At 27.1% G+C, this 19,180-nt stretch overlaps 2 protein-coding genes across 2 annotated transcripts in view; both read left to right on the top strand.

Annotated features, from left to right (window-relative positions):
- The window catches only part of LOC108546115 (high mobility group protein DSP1), a 14,771-nt gene extending 8,775 nt beyond the window's left edge, over positions 1-5,996 (top strand). The window contains exons 2-5 of the mRNA XM_017898048.1: positions 99-326; positions 3,894-4,057; positions 4,212-4,386; positions 4,561-5,996. Coding sequence (XP_017753537.1) covers positions 99-326; positions 3,894-4,057; positions 4,212-4,386; positions 4,561-4,671 — 678 coding nt within the window. The 3' untranslated portion in view covers positions 4,672-5,996. The remainder of the gene's footprint in view (positions 1-98; positions 327-3,893; positions 4,058-4,211; positions 4,387-4,560) is intronic.
- A 2,193-nt stretch (positions 5,997-8,189) lies between these two features.
- msps (msps cytoskeleton-associated protein 5) lies at positions 8,190-19,032 on the top strand. The gene is made up of 32 exons (XM_017898073.1): positions 8,190-8,394; positions 9,186-9,252; positions 9,340-9,533; positions 9,675-9,881; positions 10,106-10,225; positions 10,320-10,495; positions 10,570-10,793; positions 10,863-11,057; positions 11,164-11,344; positions 11,424-11,536; positions 11,602-11,812; positions 11,881-12,044; positions 12,141-12,292; positions 12,365-12,583; positions 12,664-12,847; positions 12,970-13,173; positions 13,240-14,244; positions 14,322-14,525; positions 14,621-14,756; positions 14,826-15,019; positions 15,099-15,310; positions 15,587-15,709; positions 16,069-16,239; positions 16,396-16,567; positions 16,643-16,801; positions 16,873-17,060; positions 17,170-17,332; positions 17,430-17,603; positions 17,684-17,833; positions 17,908-18,082; positions 18,146-18,289; positions 18,815-19,032. The coding sequence occupies exons 2-31, from the start codon at positions 9,196-9,198 to the stop codon at positions 18,262-18,264; spliced, it is 5,946 nt and encodes a 1,981-aa protein (XP_017753562.1). The 5' UTR covers positions 8,190-8,394; positions 9,186-9,195; the 3' UTR covers positions 18,265-18,289; positions 18,815-19,032.
- Positions 19,033-19,180: the final 148 nt, after the last annotated feature.

Genomic DNA, 19,180 nt, shown 5'->3' with positions numbered 1-19,180 from the left:
CTATATATATATATATATATAATATAATAAATAAAGATTGAATGAATACCGATAATTGCAACTGTGTTTAATAACATACTCTGATTTTTCTATTTCAGCACCAGATACAACAGTTATCACAGCAACAAAATAATCTTCAGCAAAATAACGCTCAGAGTTTACAACAAAGAGACAATATGCCTAGAGGAAAAGATTCGAAGCCAAGGGGACGGATGACCGCATATGCGTTTTTCGTGCAAACGTGTCGTCAGGAGCACAAAAAAAAACACCCCGAGGAAAAGATTGTCTTTCGGGAATTCTCTAAAAAATGCGCAATGAGGTGGAAGGTAAGAAACACTGATATTTTTATAATCTTGTTCAACTGAATTGTACTTGTTTTCTAGTTGTAATATTATATATGTTGGGTATAATTTTTACCGTGTTATTTTACTTTCGACGTGAAGTTTTAGGAATGCATTGTACATTTGATAGAGAAAGCAAGATCACATTATATAATGATTTTTTTATTACTACAATTTCGTTCACCTTTTTGTGTTATCTAAAAACGTATTCTTTCATTGATACATGATTAATTACCCAAAAAGCTGGCCAGGTTAATTAGAGGATCCCCCGATTATGTGATTTTATCAGTTTCTGAAGTACCAATACTTTAAACGCTTTGGTCTATTACAGTAATTAAATATTAAGGTAAAAGTACGACGTTAACTGTATGCTAACTATTTCTTTTATTTTCGATTTTATAAAAGCATAAATAAAATCTACAGTTCTCATTTATGTATTTCTTATTTAGTTTTTCAGAATTTTATAAAAGCGCGACTTTTTAATCATTTTGAGCACCAACATTAATCTGATTTAGGTTCTATTAATTTGAAAAAAATAAAATATGTTTATGGTTAAATAAGGTGTAAGTTCCTAAAAAAATCAGAAAAAACGAAGATATATGTAGAAATTTTCAAACACGACGGTAAATTTAGAATGAAACATTTATCAGAGATTAGCTTATAAGGTTATCATCGAATTACTGTTATTCACTTATTAATATATTATATTATGATAATTGTACACTATGAAATGGCACATGTTTCTACTTACAGTAGCAGTAATCGGTATTAGTAATAAATTTTTTCTATCAACAAATTTGCAACTGAAATTAAAAATTCACTGGAGTGACAATTAATAAATTATAAACTAATAATTGTAGTTATCCTATTAACTTTTGCACTACTCTGCATATGGCGAAACAAGATAATTTCCAAAGTTCTATAGAATTATATTTTTGTGAAATTTAATCCTTTTAATAATATAACAATACTTGTTCTACATATTTAAAAAATGATTTATTAATTAATGCTACATCCAAAAGTATAATATTGCACATTTTACTTCTAATTATTTAACAAAAAGTACATTTATCATTATCCATTTAATTTACTTTTTCATTTATAGATAATATAATTTTATATTTATATAAAACGAGACTTCTCTATAAAGTCTTTTAAAATATAAATGATGTACACTATAATTAGTTCGTTAAACATGTTTCAGGAAATAATAATGGTTTCTGGCGTTGTTCGCCGGAGTAAAAGTGTAACTAATTTAAGTAGTAATTTACAGTTAACTGACCTCATCTGAAAGTTGCTATACGTTGATTTCTTTGAAGATAACTCGCCCGTATCTTTTTATATATAAGACAAACTCCAACAGAATCAGTTTGAGCGGCATAGTTTTATAAACTTCACAGCAGAAGTTATTCAAAGTTATTGCATAATATTTCAATTAATAGAGTATTACAAGAGAATATTATAAGAAAATATTTTATACAAGAATAAAATAACTATGTGCTATCGATCCATGGGAGGGTAATATATAAACGTTCATTCCAATGAATTCGAATTCTTGTTTTATCTATTGGTACCAAAATATTTCTATATATCTAAAAACCAGTTTTTATAATACACACCATTAATATCAGCTTCACGCTCAGTCCTTGATTATGTGAATTTTACTAAACTTCCAATGAGAAAACTAGTTTTAACATAGACACTTAAAGAATATTTAGGATTAACGGTTAATCATATACCTGCACCGACTACCTGTAATCTTGTCATGGGTAGGATTAGAATCGGGACCGGTTTACAACTCGTTGTTCCTTAGTATTTGTCCCTTATATATAATAAGGGCCACGTCAAAACGTTAATAACATGCCAGTCACACATGTATCCTTCAGTCTTTTAAATTGTTTCTACGATTTTCTTCCTTTTTATTCATTACAAATATCAAAGAATGCACAAAAGTGTACAATGTGGATCTATATTAAGACTTATCACAATTGAAAATAACAATAATGTGAATAAAATATGAGTCAGAAGAGATAAATAGCGATATTATCAGTTTTACAATAAATTGTGCATGAAAATTGTTCTTTGATTTTGCTTTATCTCAAATAGAGCTAAATACGAATTAAGTATTATCCTTGTAGGTGCAAATCATGTCCTTCTTAAGAAGATAATTTTCATATTTTATTAATCGCCTAACTAGCTAATTTTTTAAATATTTGATAGATTTTATAATAATTGATTTAAACTCCTTTGTTTTATCTTTGTTATATTTTCTTTCTTTTTGTAAAATACTTATATTTACAAAGGTAAAATAATAATAGAAACTTTGTAGAAACTATTTTATCAAAGTATACAAAAAGTACATATACAATCAACATCTTATCACAACAGCTCCTTATCGTTCCAAAAAATTTTCACATAGTAGTTGTCACAATTATTTACTGATTGCTGATAAACATCTTTACGAAGAAATATATATGCACTGTAAACTTTTCAGTAGAAGAAATTCAGATATATTTTTCGGTGGAGAAGTTTCACAAATGTAAAACATCATTTTGAACAGGTGCTACTCCAACATCTGGTCGTCCTACCCCTTGAAAAGGGAGACACTTTCTGCACACTCCTCTTTTAGAATACAGACCAGATGGTCTTCAGGATTAAAGACATTGACCTCCCATTATCTTACCAAAATGTTTGTCTCGGCAGCTGTACAATTTTAAAATGTTCTTTCACAAATTATTTCGTTATCATGTATATTTTTAGAAACAAACTTAATTATTATAATTCTACAATTTTTACGGACAAGCCTCTGATTATTATAATTACACGATGCAAAGGAAGAATATTTTAATTGTTTCTATTAAACTTTTTTTAAATTAATGATATTCTTTCAATGTCTTTTGATTTTTCTTTTCAATTTTCCTTTTCAATTTTTTATTTAATTCAAAATATCGAAAAATGATATCCATGATGATTCCAAAAAATTGTATTCATTATTAAATTCGATATTCATAATAATGTTTCAATCGATCAATATATTATATTCATGTCTCGTATAATAAAAATCACTATTTTTCCTTTAGTTAATTTAAATATAACATTACTATCATATTCTTCTTACTCAATCATGATCAATTCTGTAAACAGTTATGACCCAACAAAGATATCAACAATACATTTGGTCACTACTTGCTATATTAGCTGGTTATTGCTTACTACTATTCCATTGTACCGAATGATTAAACATCTTTAATCTTTCCTTAAAAATATAAAAAATAAAAATATTCAGTAAAAAGGTATTAAGAAGTTATGTGTTTATATTTTGTCAACTTCGATTAATTTAAACACATGTAATTAATTATTTCATGTTTATATATAATTTAAGTTACGTTCGTATTTTCATAACATTATAAATTTATAAATAGTACATAAATTTATAAATAATACATACATTTATAAATTAGTAAACATATTTAGTTATTGTTTTACGTATATTTTAAATTTAAAAGTAAGCATGGCATTTGTGATCATAATAGGTATATTATATGTTTCTAGACAATGTCAGACAAAGAAAAGAAACGTTTTCATGAAATGGCAGAGAAAGATAAAAAGAGATACGATGCAGAGATGCAGAATTATACACCACCGAAAGGAGAAAGTAAAGGAAGAGGCAAAAAACGCAAACACATCAAAGACCATAATGCTCCGAAAAGATCGCTGTAAGTGGATTCAATGAAATCATTTATTTCTGATAAAATATTATAATGAAATTAATATTTTTAAATACTTCAAAATTATTTTCATCATTTGTCTTTACGTGTATGTATATATGAATATATGAAAATAACTTAGAAATTACATTTTGTGCTGTAGATCTGCCTTTTTCTGGTTCTGCAATGATGAACGTGGAAAAGTGAAAATGCTAAATCCTGAGTTTGGTGTAGGTGATATCGCCAAGGAATTAGGTAAAAAGTGGTCAGATGCAGATCCCGAAACCAAATCGAAATATGAGGCTATGGCGGAAAAGGATAAAGCTCGATATGAAAGGGTATGTATACATATAGTAAAATATATAACATGCGTGCTTTAAACAAATCATTGTTATATTATTGTATATTAAATACGTTTTAATCTCAATAAATCCCAGTAAATCACAGTACAAATGTATTAAAAATATTTGCATTGATTTATCTGAATAACATGTATTATATGTTGTACTTAGGAAATGACTGCGTACAAAAAAAAAATGAAAGATGGGGCACCTGTAGTAGGAGTCCCAGTGAATACTGTAAAAAGTGACAGTGAAGAAGAGTATAAAGAAGATGATGAATAGCGGATGCACGACAAAATTTCATCTATCACCCCGTGTCCTTGATCCTGAAAGCATACCTCACCTACTGTACGTACCATTGATCTTAGCGTGAGCGTACTTACACCACTAGGAAAAAGAAATAACTAATCACCAGTCCCCGATTATTTACAATAATAATTAAATACCCGCGATTATAATAATTATTTTAAAATTGTATGTATGACAGGTGTGAGAGAAGATCGTATGAGTGACATTTGTATTTTAACATATTGATAGTAACATGTAAAATGGCGTAGGATAGCAGAATGAAAAGATATGGTGCCCACTTTCTATCAGGTGGAAGGCGCAGGGGCTCAATCATTGTTGACATTGTCTCCAGACTATGTTAAAAAATAACCTAATTATATAAAACAGGATACGGCGGCTCCATTGTTGGGCGGTATCATTCGAAATAGTTTGATATTTATCAGTTCAGTTCATTCGCTGCCAGTGTAAGAAGACTTATTGTATATCCTTGTACAGAATATTTCTTTAAATCAAATCTGTCGCAGGTGGGGCATGGGGCTGCTTTGTATGAATGTAATTGATTTAAGTATGTGTCGTATAGTTGTAAGTATTAGGATAAGTATATATTTTAATGCAACTTCGATTCTACATCTGCGTCAACATGTGATAGTTTCCACAAATGATGTATTCTAAACCACGAGATTGAGCCTTATAGCTTATAAGTGATTGGAATCGAAACAAAATATCTAATTCGCAAGTTTACGAAATCAAAATTGGGACGATAACCCAGCCATGGAGCAGTGGTATTGTAAAGTACTACACAAAACGCATAAAGCGCGAATATCTTCTGTTCGTAAGAAAGTGGAGCATAGAAACGATCCGATTTGTTTGATATAATTGATGAAAAATTTCGCTTTTATGTTATCTTAGTAATATTATAAATTATAATCTCAATTTTTTTATAATTATATGAAGTAATGAATTTTTGTTCTTATCAAAATTAATGACAGTCGTTAATGACACACTAAAATAGAATTGTATTTTGAGTTTTAACAAATTGAAGTGGTCCCTGCCCTTACCATCTCGTCATTCTCCCTCTCATATTCATTTTCCAATAAAACATACGTTAAAATCCTTTCAGAATCATGTGATTCCGTTCATTGTTTAAGAAAGTAAGATAAGGCGTGTCTTGTATTGCCTCGAGTCATCTGGTGTACAGCAGGCTGTATTATAATAAATTATTGTGGTTTCTTGTAATATTAACATTCCTAGATCCTAGTATGTACAGAACTTAATCATTGAGATTAGAGTCAACTGTGTAAGAAGCATACCAAAAAAAAGCAGGCTAAGTAATGCAAATATGAATTTCGTGGCCAAGACTGGTATGCAAAATGAATATACAAGAGGCTTCTTTACAGTCAGACTGACTTGCACCTTGATTTGGCTCAGCAGGTAACCACTACTTTTTGACGTAAAAGCTTTTCATCTCCCCTGCACAATGTCATATAACGGATAATTGTGTGATTATATAAGCAAAAACCTGTTCTAGAGGGAGCTAGAGGACGAATACTGTAAAATATGAAATTGTAATATTTTAATACTGATTTGCAGATGTGCATAATTTTAACATAGCTGGTTAAAATGAATTGTACTGATACAAAGGTATCCATTTGATGGAGATAATTAATAAAAACAGATATTGAAAATTATGGCAGAATTTTCTGTGTTATTATAGGGGAATTATAACAGTTACAGAAGAAATGTTTGTTTTGTATATCTCTTAGGATAAATAAACTTTTGAAAAAAATATACAAATATGTTTCTGGTACTGCTCCAACCTGTTTTCAAGCATGTATATGTCTAAAATATTTAATTCTCAAAGCAGTACTAGATTTAAAGTACTAACATTTACATATATTTATATAAAAGTAAGTATAAATGATACCTATTTGTTTATAATATGAAGTATTATTTCTCATATTGCTTTGTTATAATGTAAAATACAACTTGTGCATTTTGTTTATATGCACGTTTATACTGGTGCTAATTACATAAAAATTAATTATTAACCTGATATTGGAAGTAATGTATTAACTTATTTCGTGTTAAACATGTTCCCGTGTAAAGGTTGTTAATGTATATTTTTATAAGTATCTCACTGGTTCAAATAATTTTCTATTATTTTATAAGTATCATCAGGTCATGAATGTTCCATTGATACAATATTTCTCATAATAGATCAATAATTGTTATACTTAATATAAATTCTTTTATTCATAATCTGTTAGAACAGCTCATTATTTCATACCTACAATTTATGATTTAATGATGTGCATGATGCATTAATAAATATAATAAATAATATTCATTTGGTTTATAATGTTACTGTAATAGACTAGCGAACGAAATGTGTGCAAGATTTATTGTTGCATTTAGTTATAATTTAGACATAATGTATTCAAAATATTGACTATATAAAAATTTGATCCTAAAAATGTAATTGTAGTATATCGAATACTAAATCGATATTTTGCTATTACTGCAATATGTCAATTATTATTATAAAATTTTTCTAATTTATACTATTATTAAGAACATAATTGAATTTTATTTTTATTACAGATACATAATACAAGCATGTTCTAATTGTAATATGTGTAATTTATATCTTACTATATAATACAGTGCAATTGTGTTGGTATTTACGTTGCAATATTGATATTAATTTATTGATAAAAACAACACCAAGAAAAATGATTGTACAATGTTATTGTATTAATGTTATAAATGATATAAAAATCTATAAAAATTTATAATATTCTAACTATAAAATTTTTATGAAATGCTTGGTTTTAATGCATATTTCGTTGGTATATTTCATCTTTAAACCTCGTAAATGAAAAAGTTATATAAATTGGCACAATACCTACAAAGAAGTTTTATTTAATATATAGGTAAGTATTATAAAATAGTTGTATTTTTTAATATTTTATATTTTGTAAGGTATAAAAATATTATACTATCTATACATTATTTTTATATAAGTAGGTTAAATAAACCGTATGTATAATACTAATACATATTAATAAAATCTTATAATCAAATTTACAAGTTTCTACTGTTAAGTAAAATTAAATATATTTTGGGCTTTCATAATATATATTATATATTATATTTTTTGAATTTATAATCTAGAAGTTTCAACTTTTTTAATAAAATTTTCTAAATATTAATATTTCAACATAATATTCTATAAAATTTAGAATTACGAACAGAAATATTTTATAACATATCTTTACATTAATACTGATCTTAATGTTATTAAATAATAATATTTAAATTTACATTAATCTGAAACAAAAATAAATAAGTTAAGGAGTTATAATGTACTTTTAAATTGCAGAATGAAGTTAAAAGAATGTAGTATAAGATACAGGACAAAAGAAATTGCCTTTTAGTACCATCTATCGAGGACAACAGTAAACTCCAACATTGACCGGGTTCAGAAATTCGTAGTTTCGAAAGATGTGGTTGTCTTTTTGTTTGCGTTCAGCTTGACGGTTGTAACGAAAACTTATATTTGAAAATTAAATGTAAAAGACTCAATTGCCGCTGAAAGGTCATTATAGGCCTTATAGTCTAATTACGTGAATGTTTCGAATGAACTGAAGTGACGATTTTTCTAAAAACGTTGATTCTCCTGTCAAAAGATATCCTTCTATATCTTCGTTTTGTAAGGTAGGTTCGAATTTTTAGTGACGAATCTTTGCGGGTATTATGTTTTAATACTTGAAATCTTTTTTACATTAGAATAAGATTTCTTGTATCTTTTTTATTTATTTTGTAAAGGATTGTACATACTGACAAGTTAATATTTGTTTGAATATATATGAAGTGTGTAAATCGTTAGTATTAAAATATATCATTGTGCAATAAATTTATTTACGATAAATAATACTTTCTAGTCATAATTTTAATCTTTACTTGCAAAATTCATTTATTATGCATTATTTTAAATACTTTACGAACATAGTCATAATTCTTACTTTTTATTTCATATGTTACTTTAAGCTTTGAAAATTTTAGTCTAATTTATATTTTTATTATTATTTATTTATTTTTAAAAGTTTTTCTTCAATTTTTGAGTAAAAATGATATATGTTTAAAAGTATATGGAAATATTAATAACAATTGTAGTTACCGATAAACATTTGAATATATTTTGTCTTATAAATTTTATCCATTTACTATTTCACATATTAATAATATTCATAATATATGTTTTATGCTAATGTCTACAATTGAAAACTATATTTAATGATAATTGAATCTAATAACTTGTATACCTTTTATAAGTAATATAAAGTTACATTAAACCTATAAATAATATATTTGTAAAAAATCATGCAGCATTTAATGTAAATAAAGGTTTATTATTGATATTTTTCGTAAAATGTATGTCTTATAAAACTATCGTAAATAATTGCATTACAAAGAAAATTAAAATATTGTAATCATTACTTTTGTAGATCTTGAAACATGGAGCAAGATACAGAATATATTAAATTACCATTAGAAGAAAGATGTGTGCACAAGGTAACATGTTTTTTAATATAGTCTTTAATGTTTGATTTAACATATAACATCTTTTAAATTATATTTTTAATCATTGATATTATTTAGTTATGGAGGGCACGTTTGCATGGGTATAAAGAATGTGTAAATACGTTTCAATGTATTGATGATGAAAAATCTCCAGAATGGAACAAGTTTTTGGGATTTATTAAAAAGTTCGTGGTAGATAGCAATGCAGTTGCTCAAGAGAAAGGACTGGAAGCATCTTTAGCTTTCATTGAAAATGCAGCAATAGCAGGAAAGTAAGTATTATATATCAATGTAAGTACATTTTGTAATAATTTATTGTCACTTTATATTGATATCTTTTTAATATATAATTCTGTAATATATATATTGGCACAGATTTTTAAATCTTTAACAATATACTTGCAATTTTATAGGACTGTTGGTGAAGTTATGAATGGAATAGTTACAAAATGTATTGCTGCACCTAAAGCTAAAACAAAAGAGTTAGCGGTACAAATAACATTGATGTATATAGAAATTGAAAAGCATGAAGCTGTACAGGAAGAATTATTAAAAGGAACAGAAGCAAAAAATCCAAAAATTGTTGCTGCATGTATTTCTACTTTAACATTGGCTTTAAGGTAATTGTACATTATTTAGGAAATATATAATTAAGGTATGCAGCATAAATGTTACAATATAAAACACAGTACAAAAATTAAGTAAAATGAATAGAACATTTGGTACATATTATTGTATCAGTATTCAATTAATTTATTATATATTATATTAATATATTAAGAATTATAATTTAATAATAAATTAATATATTAATAATTTATCTATTTGCTTTATAATATTACAGGCAATTTGGACCAAAAGTAATTAATATAAAACCTTTAATAAAGAAGATTCCTAATTTTCTTGAAGATAGAGATAAAACTGTTAGGGAAGAAGGCAAATTCATGGTTGTTGAAATTTACAGGTATTCTTTTAGTTGTATTTTTATAAAAATTATAACACTATGTAATATGTCATTAAGAATCCAATTATCTTCTTTTTTGTGTTGTGATGTACAGATGGATAGGTGCACCTTTAAAGCAACAGTTAAATACATTGAAACCAGTACAAATTACGGAATTGGAAGCAGAGTTTAGTAATTTAAAAGAAGAAAAAGTTGTACCTATTCGATTTTTGAAATCACAAAAACCAAAAGCGATATGTATTACAGATTCTACAAGTGATATCGGTGAAGGTAAATAATTTTTAAATTAACTACAATAGTTGTAATGTTTTTACTTTTAACCAAAAAGTTTTATTATATTCCAGAAGGCAAAGATGATGGTGATGGCGGTTCTGCTCCTGAAGTTGATCCTTATGAAATGTTGGAGCCTATTGATGTACTTTCTAAACTTCCAAAAGATTTTTATGATAAAGTTGAAGCCAAAAAATGGCAAGAACGAAAGGAAGCTCTAGAAGCTTTAGATGCTCTAGTAAAACATCCTAAATTGGAAAATGGTGATTATGGTGATATAGTAAGGACTTTAAAGAAGGTATGCATCTTTATTACTATTATTTTGCAATTATTGCTATTTTATTTATTTTTTAAATGTTATAAACAGGTCATATCCAAAGATACTAACGTACTAGTGGTCGCATTGGCAGGAAAATGTTTAGCAGGATTAGCTGCTGGCCTTAAAAAACGATTTCAACCTTATGCGACATCATGCCTTTCATCAATTCTGGAGAAGTTTCGCGAGAAGAAACAAAACGTTGTGCAAGCTCTTCGAGAAGCTGCTGATGCTATTTTTCTTAGTGTAAGTGTAAATAAGATATATATATAAATTATTAAAGAATATATAGAAAATTGGAAATATACATTTTATACAAATGTATGAATAATATGTTTTATGTATATAATAGGTTTCTATTGATCTTATATTAGAAGATACAGTTGTTGCATTAGAGAACAAGAATCCTGCAGTAAAAGCAGAAACAGCTGCTTATTTAGCAAGGTGTTTTTCTCGTACACCACCACCAACTTTAAATAAAAAATTATTAAAGGCTTATACTGGTGCACTTTTGAAAACTTTAAATGAACCAGGTATATTTTAAAATTAGTATTAATATTATTTTAACTAATATCTATTTTAATTTATAATCATAAAATTTATTTATGTTAGATCCAATTGTACGAGATAGTTCTGCAGAGGCTCTTGGTACTGCCATGAAATTAATTGGTGAAAAATCTATGATGCCATTCCTTACAGATATAGATAATTTGAAAATGACTAAGGTATTTAAGATTAATTATACGTATTATATAAATTTTATTAATCTATTTTCATTTTTCTTTGTTAGATAAAAGAATGTGCAGAAAAGGCCGTAATTCATGTTAAAGTTCCTAATGCATCGAAAGTAGTTACAGAAAGACCAAATACTGCTCCAAGTAAAATTGAATCCACAGCAAAAACTAAAGAGCTTGAATCAAAAACTGTAAAAAGACCTAATACTAGTACATCAAAAAAACTTCCGAGTAAAAAACCATCTGCTTCATCCTTAACTAATCTAGGTGAGTATAGTAATAATAACTAAAATTTATCATTGTACTTAGTACTATTTAATCTTCATTAATTATAGCTGTTTCTAAAAAACCATCTACGACCAAGCTTCAAACAGAAAAAAATTACAGCATTGAAGAAATAGAGGAAATGGCTATTCAAATGTTGCCAGGTGACATTCTTACTGGTCTCGTCGACAGTAATTGGAAGACTCGATTAGCTGCAGTTGAACAACTTCTGGAAGTAATTAAAATACTTATTACAATTTGTCCGTAATTTTAAGCAAAATGATAATTTTATGGTACACGTTACTTAACAAGTAATGTAACATTGTTTTAGTTCGTAAAGCAAATGGATCCAACAGAAATACCTATACAAGTGATTGTACGAACTTTAGCAAAGAAACCAGGTTTCAAAGATACCAATTTCCAAGTCCTCAAATTACGATTAGAAATAGTAAAGTTTTTGGCAGAAAATTTTCCATTTTCAACGTAAGATAAATTATATTTAATTTTTTATTAAAATATAGTTTGAATATATAATATAATTATATTTTCTTATAGTACTGTTTGTGAATATTGCATCATGGATATAACGGAGAAATTAGGGGATGCAAAAAATAGCACAGTCGCTGGTGAAACTCTTTTAGCAATAGCAGAAGCAACAAGTTTGGAATATGTAGCAAATGAAGTAGTAGCATTTGCTTTTAATAAAAAGAATCCTAAAGTTCAACAAGAAACATTAGCATTGTTATGTAGAGCTCTTATAGAATTTGGTTGTGTGTAAGTAATATTAAATTTTGATAATAAATTTATAATAAAATTATATATATATAACATAATATAACATACATATGTTTCAGTATCAATGTTAAATCTTTAATGGAAAATATAAAAAAAGCAGTTGCAGCAACAAATCCTGGTGTTCGCACATCAGCTATTACATTACTAGGTACATTGTATTTATTTATAGGTAAACCATTACTCATGTTTTTTGAGAATGAAAAACCAGCTTTACGTCAACAAATTGAACAAGAATGTGAAAAGGTAAATCTGTCATTGTATAGTAAATTATACAGTACATAGTACAAAGTTGATAATATTTTATTTAAATTAAACTTTGTGTTTATATAATGACAATATTGTTAACATAAGTTACTACATTTTAGCATAGTGGAGAGGCACCACCTATACCAATTCGTGGAATAAAAACCAAAAGAGATAAAATAAGTGATGATGATGAGGATATAGAAATGGATAAAAAATCTAGTAGTAATAGTGAAATTGATATTAATAATCTTATTCCACGTGTTGATATTAATAATCAAATTACTGAAAGCCTCCTTAATGAACTATCTGATAAAAACTGGAAGGTAGGTAGTGTTATATCTTGGTATGTGTTATTATCTAATAATCTAAATTATTTCTGTTTAAATTAGGTACGAAATGAAGGTTTACAAAAAGTGAATGCTATTATATACGAGGCAAAATTTATAAAAGGTTCTATCGGAGATTTGCCGCAAGGTTTGGCATTACGATTAGTTGATAGTAATAGTAAAATAGCTCAGTCAACTTTAGGCATATGTCAAGCTTTAGCTGTTGCAATGGGTTCTCCAGTAAAGCAACATATTCGAGTTCTTTTCCCTGGTTTTATACAATGTTTAGGAGATAATAAAAATTGGATTAGAACTGCAGCTATTTCTTGCATAAATACATGGGGAGATCAATGTGGTTATAAAGAATTTTTTGATGGTGAAATGATTGGAGATGCTCTAAAATCTGGATCACCAATACTTAGAGCTGAGGTTTGGTGTTGGCTAGCACAAAAGTTGCCATTAATTCCTGTAAAACAAATACCAAAAGAAGAACTTTTTGTTTGTCTTCCGTATTTGTACAATAATTTAGAGGATCGTAATTCAGATGTACGAACAAATGCTCAAGAAGCAGTTTTAGGATTTATGATCCATCTTTCTTATGAAGTAATGGCAAGAAATACAGAAAAACTAAAACCTGGATCGCGTACAGTAGTACTTGCTGCATTAGATAAATCTCGACCGAATTTACCTATAAAACCTTTACCGAAAAAACAAGTACCAAAGGAAAATAACCAGAAAGTTGTTAAAAGTGCTGGAGCTTTGAAAGCTGCAAAAGCAATAGTAAAGCCTAAACAAAATCAATCGACATCAAAACCTGGTAGCGCTCGTAAAAAAGATGACGATGTGGATACAAGTCCTTTATTGGCTACAAATAATTTAAAACACCAAAGGGCCATTGATGAACAAAAGTTAAAAGTTTTGAAATGGAATTTTACAACACCAAGAGAAGAATTCGTTGAACTCTTAAAAGAACTTATGACTGCTGCAAACGTGAATAAAACTTTGCTAGCAAATATGTTTCATTCAGATTTTCGATACCATCTTAAAGCAATTGAGGCATTAACAGAGGTAATTATTTTGAACATTCAACGTGTTAAACCTCATAATGTAATGTTTTTAATATTTATTATTTTTGTCAATTTTAGGATTTGCCTGACAATAGTAAAGCATTGGTATCGAATTTAGATCTTATTCTCAAATGGTTGACGCTACGATTTTTTGACACTAACCCTTCAGTATTATTAAAAGGTTTAGAGTATTTACGGATGGTATTTAATTTATTAATAGAAAATCAGTATCATATGTTGGAAAATGAAGCTGCATCGTTTATTCCATATCTTATTATCAAAGTAAGTCACTTTATATTTTACTATTTTAGTAATATTGTTTTATTACCTGTTTATTAACATATATTTACACTTGAATGTATAACATTTTTGTTTAGATTGGTGACCCTAAAGATGCAGTGCGTAATGGAGTTCGTGCATTATTTAAACAAATAGCTTTAGTATATCCAGTAAGCAAATTATTTTCTTATGTAATGGAAGGCTTAAAATCTAAAAATGCTCGACAGAGAACAGGTAGGTAGATAATATAATTTAGAAGTATAAAGAGTATAATTAGTAAATACTAATAATTATTGCTTGTAGAGTGCTTAGACCAACTTGGTTCTCTTATTGAAAATTATGGATTATCCGTTTGTCAACCATCTAGATCTGTGGCACTAAAAGAAATTGCAAAACAAATAGCAGATCGTGATAATTCTGTTCGAAATGCTGCTTTAAATTGTATTGTTCAAGCGTATTTCCTCCAAGGAGAACGAATATATAAGCTTATTGGTCAGGTAATTTTATAATATTTATTTAGTATTCCTATTACTCTACAATCGTGATTTTTTCAGTAATTAGTTCGTTCCTTTTTAGATATCTGAGAAAGATCAATCATTACTAGATGAACGTATTAAAAGAGCTGCTAAAAATTACCCAACAAAATCGGCTTCTACCAATAGACTTTCAACACCTTCAAATGCAACACCTATTCCTTCCAATGAAGATGTTAAGACAGAATATGAAGAAGAAAATGATGAAATACCTGAACCACAACCTCCTTCTGAACCACCTCAACCAAGTGAGCTGTATGTGTCACGAAACGTTTTTGTATATTTTTACGTTAAAATTTTTATATTTTCAATAGCATTTGTACATAAAATTACGTATTTTGTGTATTATTATTTTTATACCGTGGTATCATTTATATATATCCAATGCTATTGCTTTTAATATCATTATTAACTTGACAATATTCCTGAACAAAACATTTTTAATACAATATTTTTTTAATAATTGTATTTTATTTATTTATTTTTTTTTTAATTTATATTTGAATGAATTTGCTTTTAATGATTTTCCAGGTCACAAGTAACAGAGACTGCAAACGTAACAACAGAATCTAATGAATCTAATGAACCTCTTTCAAACATACCATCAGAAATAAATATCTCGCCTCCAAATCATCATGAAGATGATACTAAAACGTTTGTGCTTTTTGTGATTTGTTTTTAAAGGGCTGTATAATATGTCTGGTGGCGGGTATAGGGGATATAACAAATAATCGCATGTTTAATCTTCTTCTTCCAGTGTAGTTATATAAATTTATTTATTGGTATTATTGTATGTATAAGTTTGTTTTTTCGTTTTAAATATTTATTATTTTGTAGAAGTAATAATTATCAACTTTATAAAAGAGTAACAAATATATTTTAAATTTTGTAGTTTGAAACTGGTTCAATTTTATTAAGGTGGTGAGATAATTTAATAGTAATGTTAGACTAAAATTATTTATAATTGCTATTAATATAATTTTATATATCTTTGATGTATTTTTAATTTTTAGAAATTCTCCAACATCAACACAACCAAAAATTACAGGTCCATTTGGACTTGATATGGATTTGTTACACAGAATTGAATTAAATGCTCCTGTAAAGTATAGTAATCCTGTTCTTCTAGAAATTAATTTAACAGACTTGAATGAAAATTCCAACATAAATTTAAACAAAGTACCGTAAGTAATTGTTATTATTTTTTATTTCGGTAATTAATTATATTTACTGAATAAATGGAATAGAAAATGTAATTTTCTTCATTTTATTTTATTGTTTCTGAATCTGGTACATAAGTTATTTGAAATTTTAGATTTTTATGTATTCAATTTTTTCAGGGTGATTCCTATATCTCCTCCAAAATTATTGGTATCGAAATCTGCATTAATGACACAACAGCAGTTGAGTCCTGCTAACACTAGCAAAGAAGACAGCCTTGAACGAAAAATTCTTGCGATGGCTAGTCTAGATTTAGCTATTGCAATTCAGTCGATGAACAGTATAAATATTGTTTGTATTAGAATATATATTTTTATATTATATTATATAACATATTTATATTCATAATTCTAAATTATTTTATAGTTGATAAAATCTCATCAAATTTTAAGTTTGCAATCTAAAGAAGATAAATTTATTGGTTCTATAAATATGCAATTAAAACTCTTACAAACTTATCCTTTACAACAAGGAGGAACAGATATATCTAAAGGTTTTAGAAATACATTTATGGTTTTATTAGCGGTAAGAATTAATTACATAGTATATATAAAATAGTAGGATATAAATAGTATTTATTATGAAACTGTTTACAGTTTTATGATACTGGAATTCTTGGAAAAAACGTTCCTTTAATACATCTAAAAGAACTTGTGGATCAAATGATCAGTTTGTTAGCTGAGCACAAATTGAATCATTTACATCAAGCAGAAGCATATTATCGCGTAATTAACAATATCGTTTGTAAAATAATAGACAACTCAAATCATACTACTATTATATGGTAATAATTTAAAAAAATTCTTTTATTAATATTAGAATTTGTACGTGTGTGCGCGTGTCGCTTAATATACATTAAGCATAACTAATATTTTTATTCTTTTAATACTAAGTGTTTTAATAAAATTACTCCATGGATGTGCTGAATCTACCGCTCCATCCAAATATGAAGAATTAGTAATGAAGTGTTTGTGGAAAATAGTGAAAACAATTCCTAATTGGGCTGCAGATTTAGATTATGACACTATTCTCTTAGAAGTACATCGGTTTCTTAAGGTAAATTTCTTTTTTTAAGTACATTTATCTTGTACATGGCACAACATTTAAGCGTCATTTACGATAATCGAGATATTTACAAATACATGTTTTATAGGATTATCCAAGTGTGTGGTGGAAAAAACGAAAATCTGATACTCCATTACGAACAATTAAAACTATTCTTCACAGTATGACCCGTGTGAAAGGCAGTACAATACTCAGTCACTTAACACGAATAAACAATACAAATGAATCGGAATTACATTCGTATCTTATCAGATTAATTGCGGTTAGTTAATTAAATATTATGAAACATTAAATCTCATAAAGTATATAAAATTTTAATTTCTTATATATAATGTTTTATAGACTTTTAAGCCAGATGAAATTAATAGCAATCCTAGATCAACTGTAAAATCCAGCAGCACTGGGAAAACTCAAGAACATTTATCAAAATTCACTCATCAACAACTGTCTGAAATATTTAAAAAAATTGGATCTAAAGAACATACACAAGAAGTATGTGTAGTGGTAAATAACGAATTTTGTGGCTAATATTTTAATATTACAATAAATGTACTTATTTCATATAGGGTTTAATGCAACTTTATGAGTTTAAACTTCAATATCCTGAAGCAGATGTACAACCTTTTTTAGTTAAGTCTCATCAATTTTTCCAAGACTTTATAGAACAAGGATTAAGAGATATTGATCAAGCACGAAAAAATCAAAATCTTATAACACAAACAAATAATCAATACTCAACAGGTAAATACTTGATATGAAATACTGAAATAAGTTTATCATTTTTATGTAAACTGCATGTTACAGAAATAGCTGAATCTGCTGGTACTGAAGAAAAAAGCCTAATGGATCCATTGCATAGGCTTGAAAAACTTCGAGTATCTGAAGCACAATGTAGAACTACTAGCCAGCCAAGTCCAACATGAATTAACTTCTATTAATATTTATTAAGTAAGATAATAATCTAAGAATTTATTAAAAGTTTTATCTTTTGTTTTAAGGATATAAAGTAATATGTAGTATATTTTTAAAAAAATATTTTAAATATTCAAAAAAATAATTAAAAGAATAACAGTTCTTTGGTCTAAAATGTAATTTTGTATCTTTTTATAGAATTACTTAACAAATTTAATATATTCATTCCTTAATAATCTTTTATTACAATACGATGTTTTTTTAATTAATATATTTTTAAACTGACGCTTCTGTTTACATTATTCATAAATACAAAGTTACATTTTACATTAAGAAGATCGATTGGTATCTTATTTAATTTATTAATTACGTTTTTAATTCCTATGGATGAACTTATTCCGTACATTGTATATAACAAACACGTTATGAACTATGGAATTATGGATCAAGGAGTAAAATTCGAAGAAATTAAAATATATAATTGAAAATATATTTCCAGTTTTACATTCCTAAATTAATTCTTTATAAAAATTATATGAACAGGTAAATTATATTTTACAGGGTTGCAGTGCTTAAATAACTGGATTAAGAACCAATAATACAACACAATATTAAATAAATAGTACATAGATCATGAAGAGTAAATAATCGTACCTAATGTACGTAATGTTACGCTGTTCAGTGCAACATTAACTGTAGCATTTATGTCTCAATTTTCTCAGTAGCTACATATGTGTTATAATGCTAAATATTCGAAGTTTATATATTACAACTTTTAAAATAATTGCGATTGTGTTATAGTACTCGTATTTATCGATATTCGAAAATGATGATTAAGCTGTAAGAAGTTAGTATTATGCCCTTAGACTGATTTTACAGCCGGTTTATATTTCGTTATTTCTTTTAAAATAAATTCACTCATTAATG

This window comes from Eufriesea mexicana, unplaced genomic scaffold (genome assembly GCF_001483705.2).
Source record: "Eufriesea mexicana isolate 0111107269 unplaced genomic scaffold, ASM148370v2 scaffold616, whole genome shotgun sequence".
NCBI classification, from domain to species: domain Eukaryota; kingdom Metazoa; phylum Arthropoda; class Insecta; order Hymenoptera; family Apidae; genus Eufriesea; species Eufriesea mexicana.
Note: the sequence above shows the minus strand (reverse complement) of the source record. Positions and strands in the feature narration are given on the sequence as shown.

Coding starts and splice junctions, on each gene's coding strand:
- msps (XM_017898073.1), top strand. CDS start 9,196: ATGGAGCAAGATACAGAATATATTAAATTACCATTAGAAGAAAGATGT. Junction 12,045..12,140: donor CAGTTGAACAACTTCTGGAA/GTAATTAAAATA, acceptor ACATTGTTTTAG/TTCGTAAAGCAAATGGATCC. Junction 13,174..13,239: donor TATCTGATAAAAACTGGAAG/GTAGGTAGTGTT, acceptor TGTTTAAATTAG/GTACGAAATGAAGGTTTACA.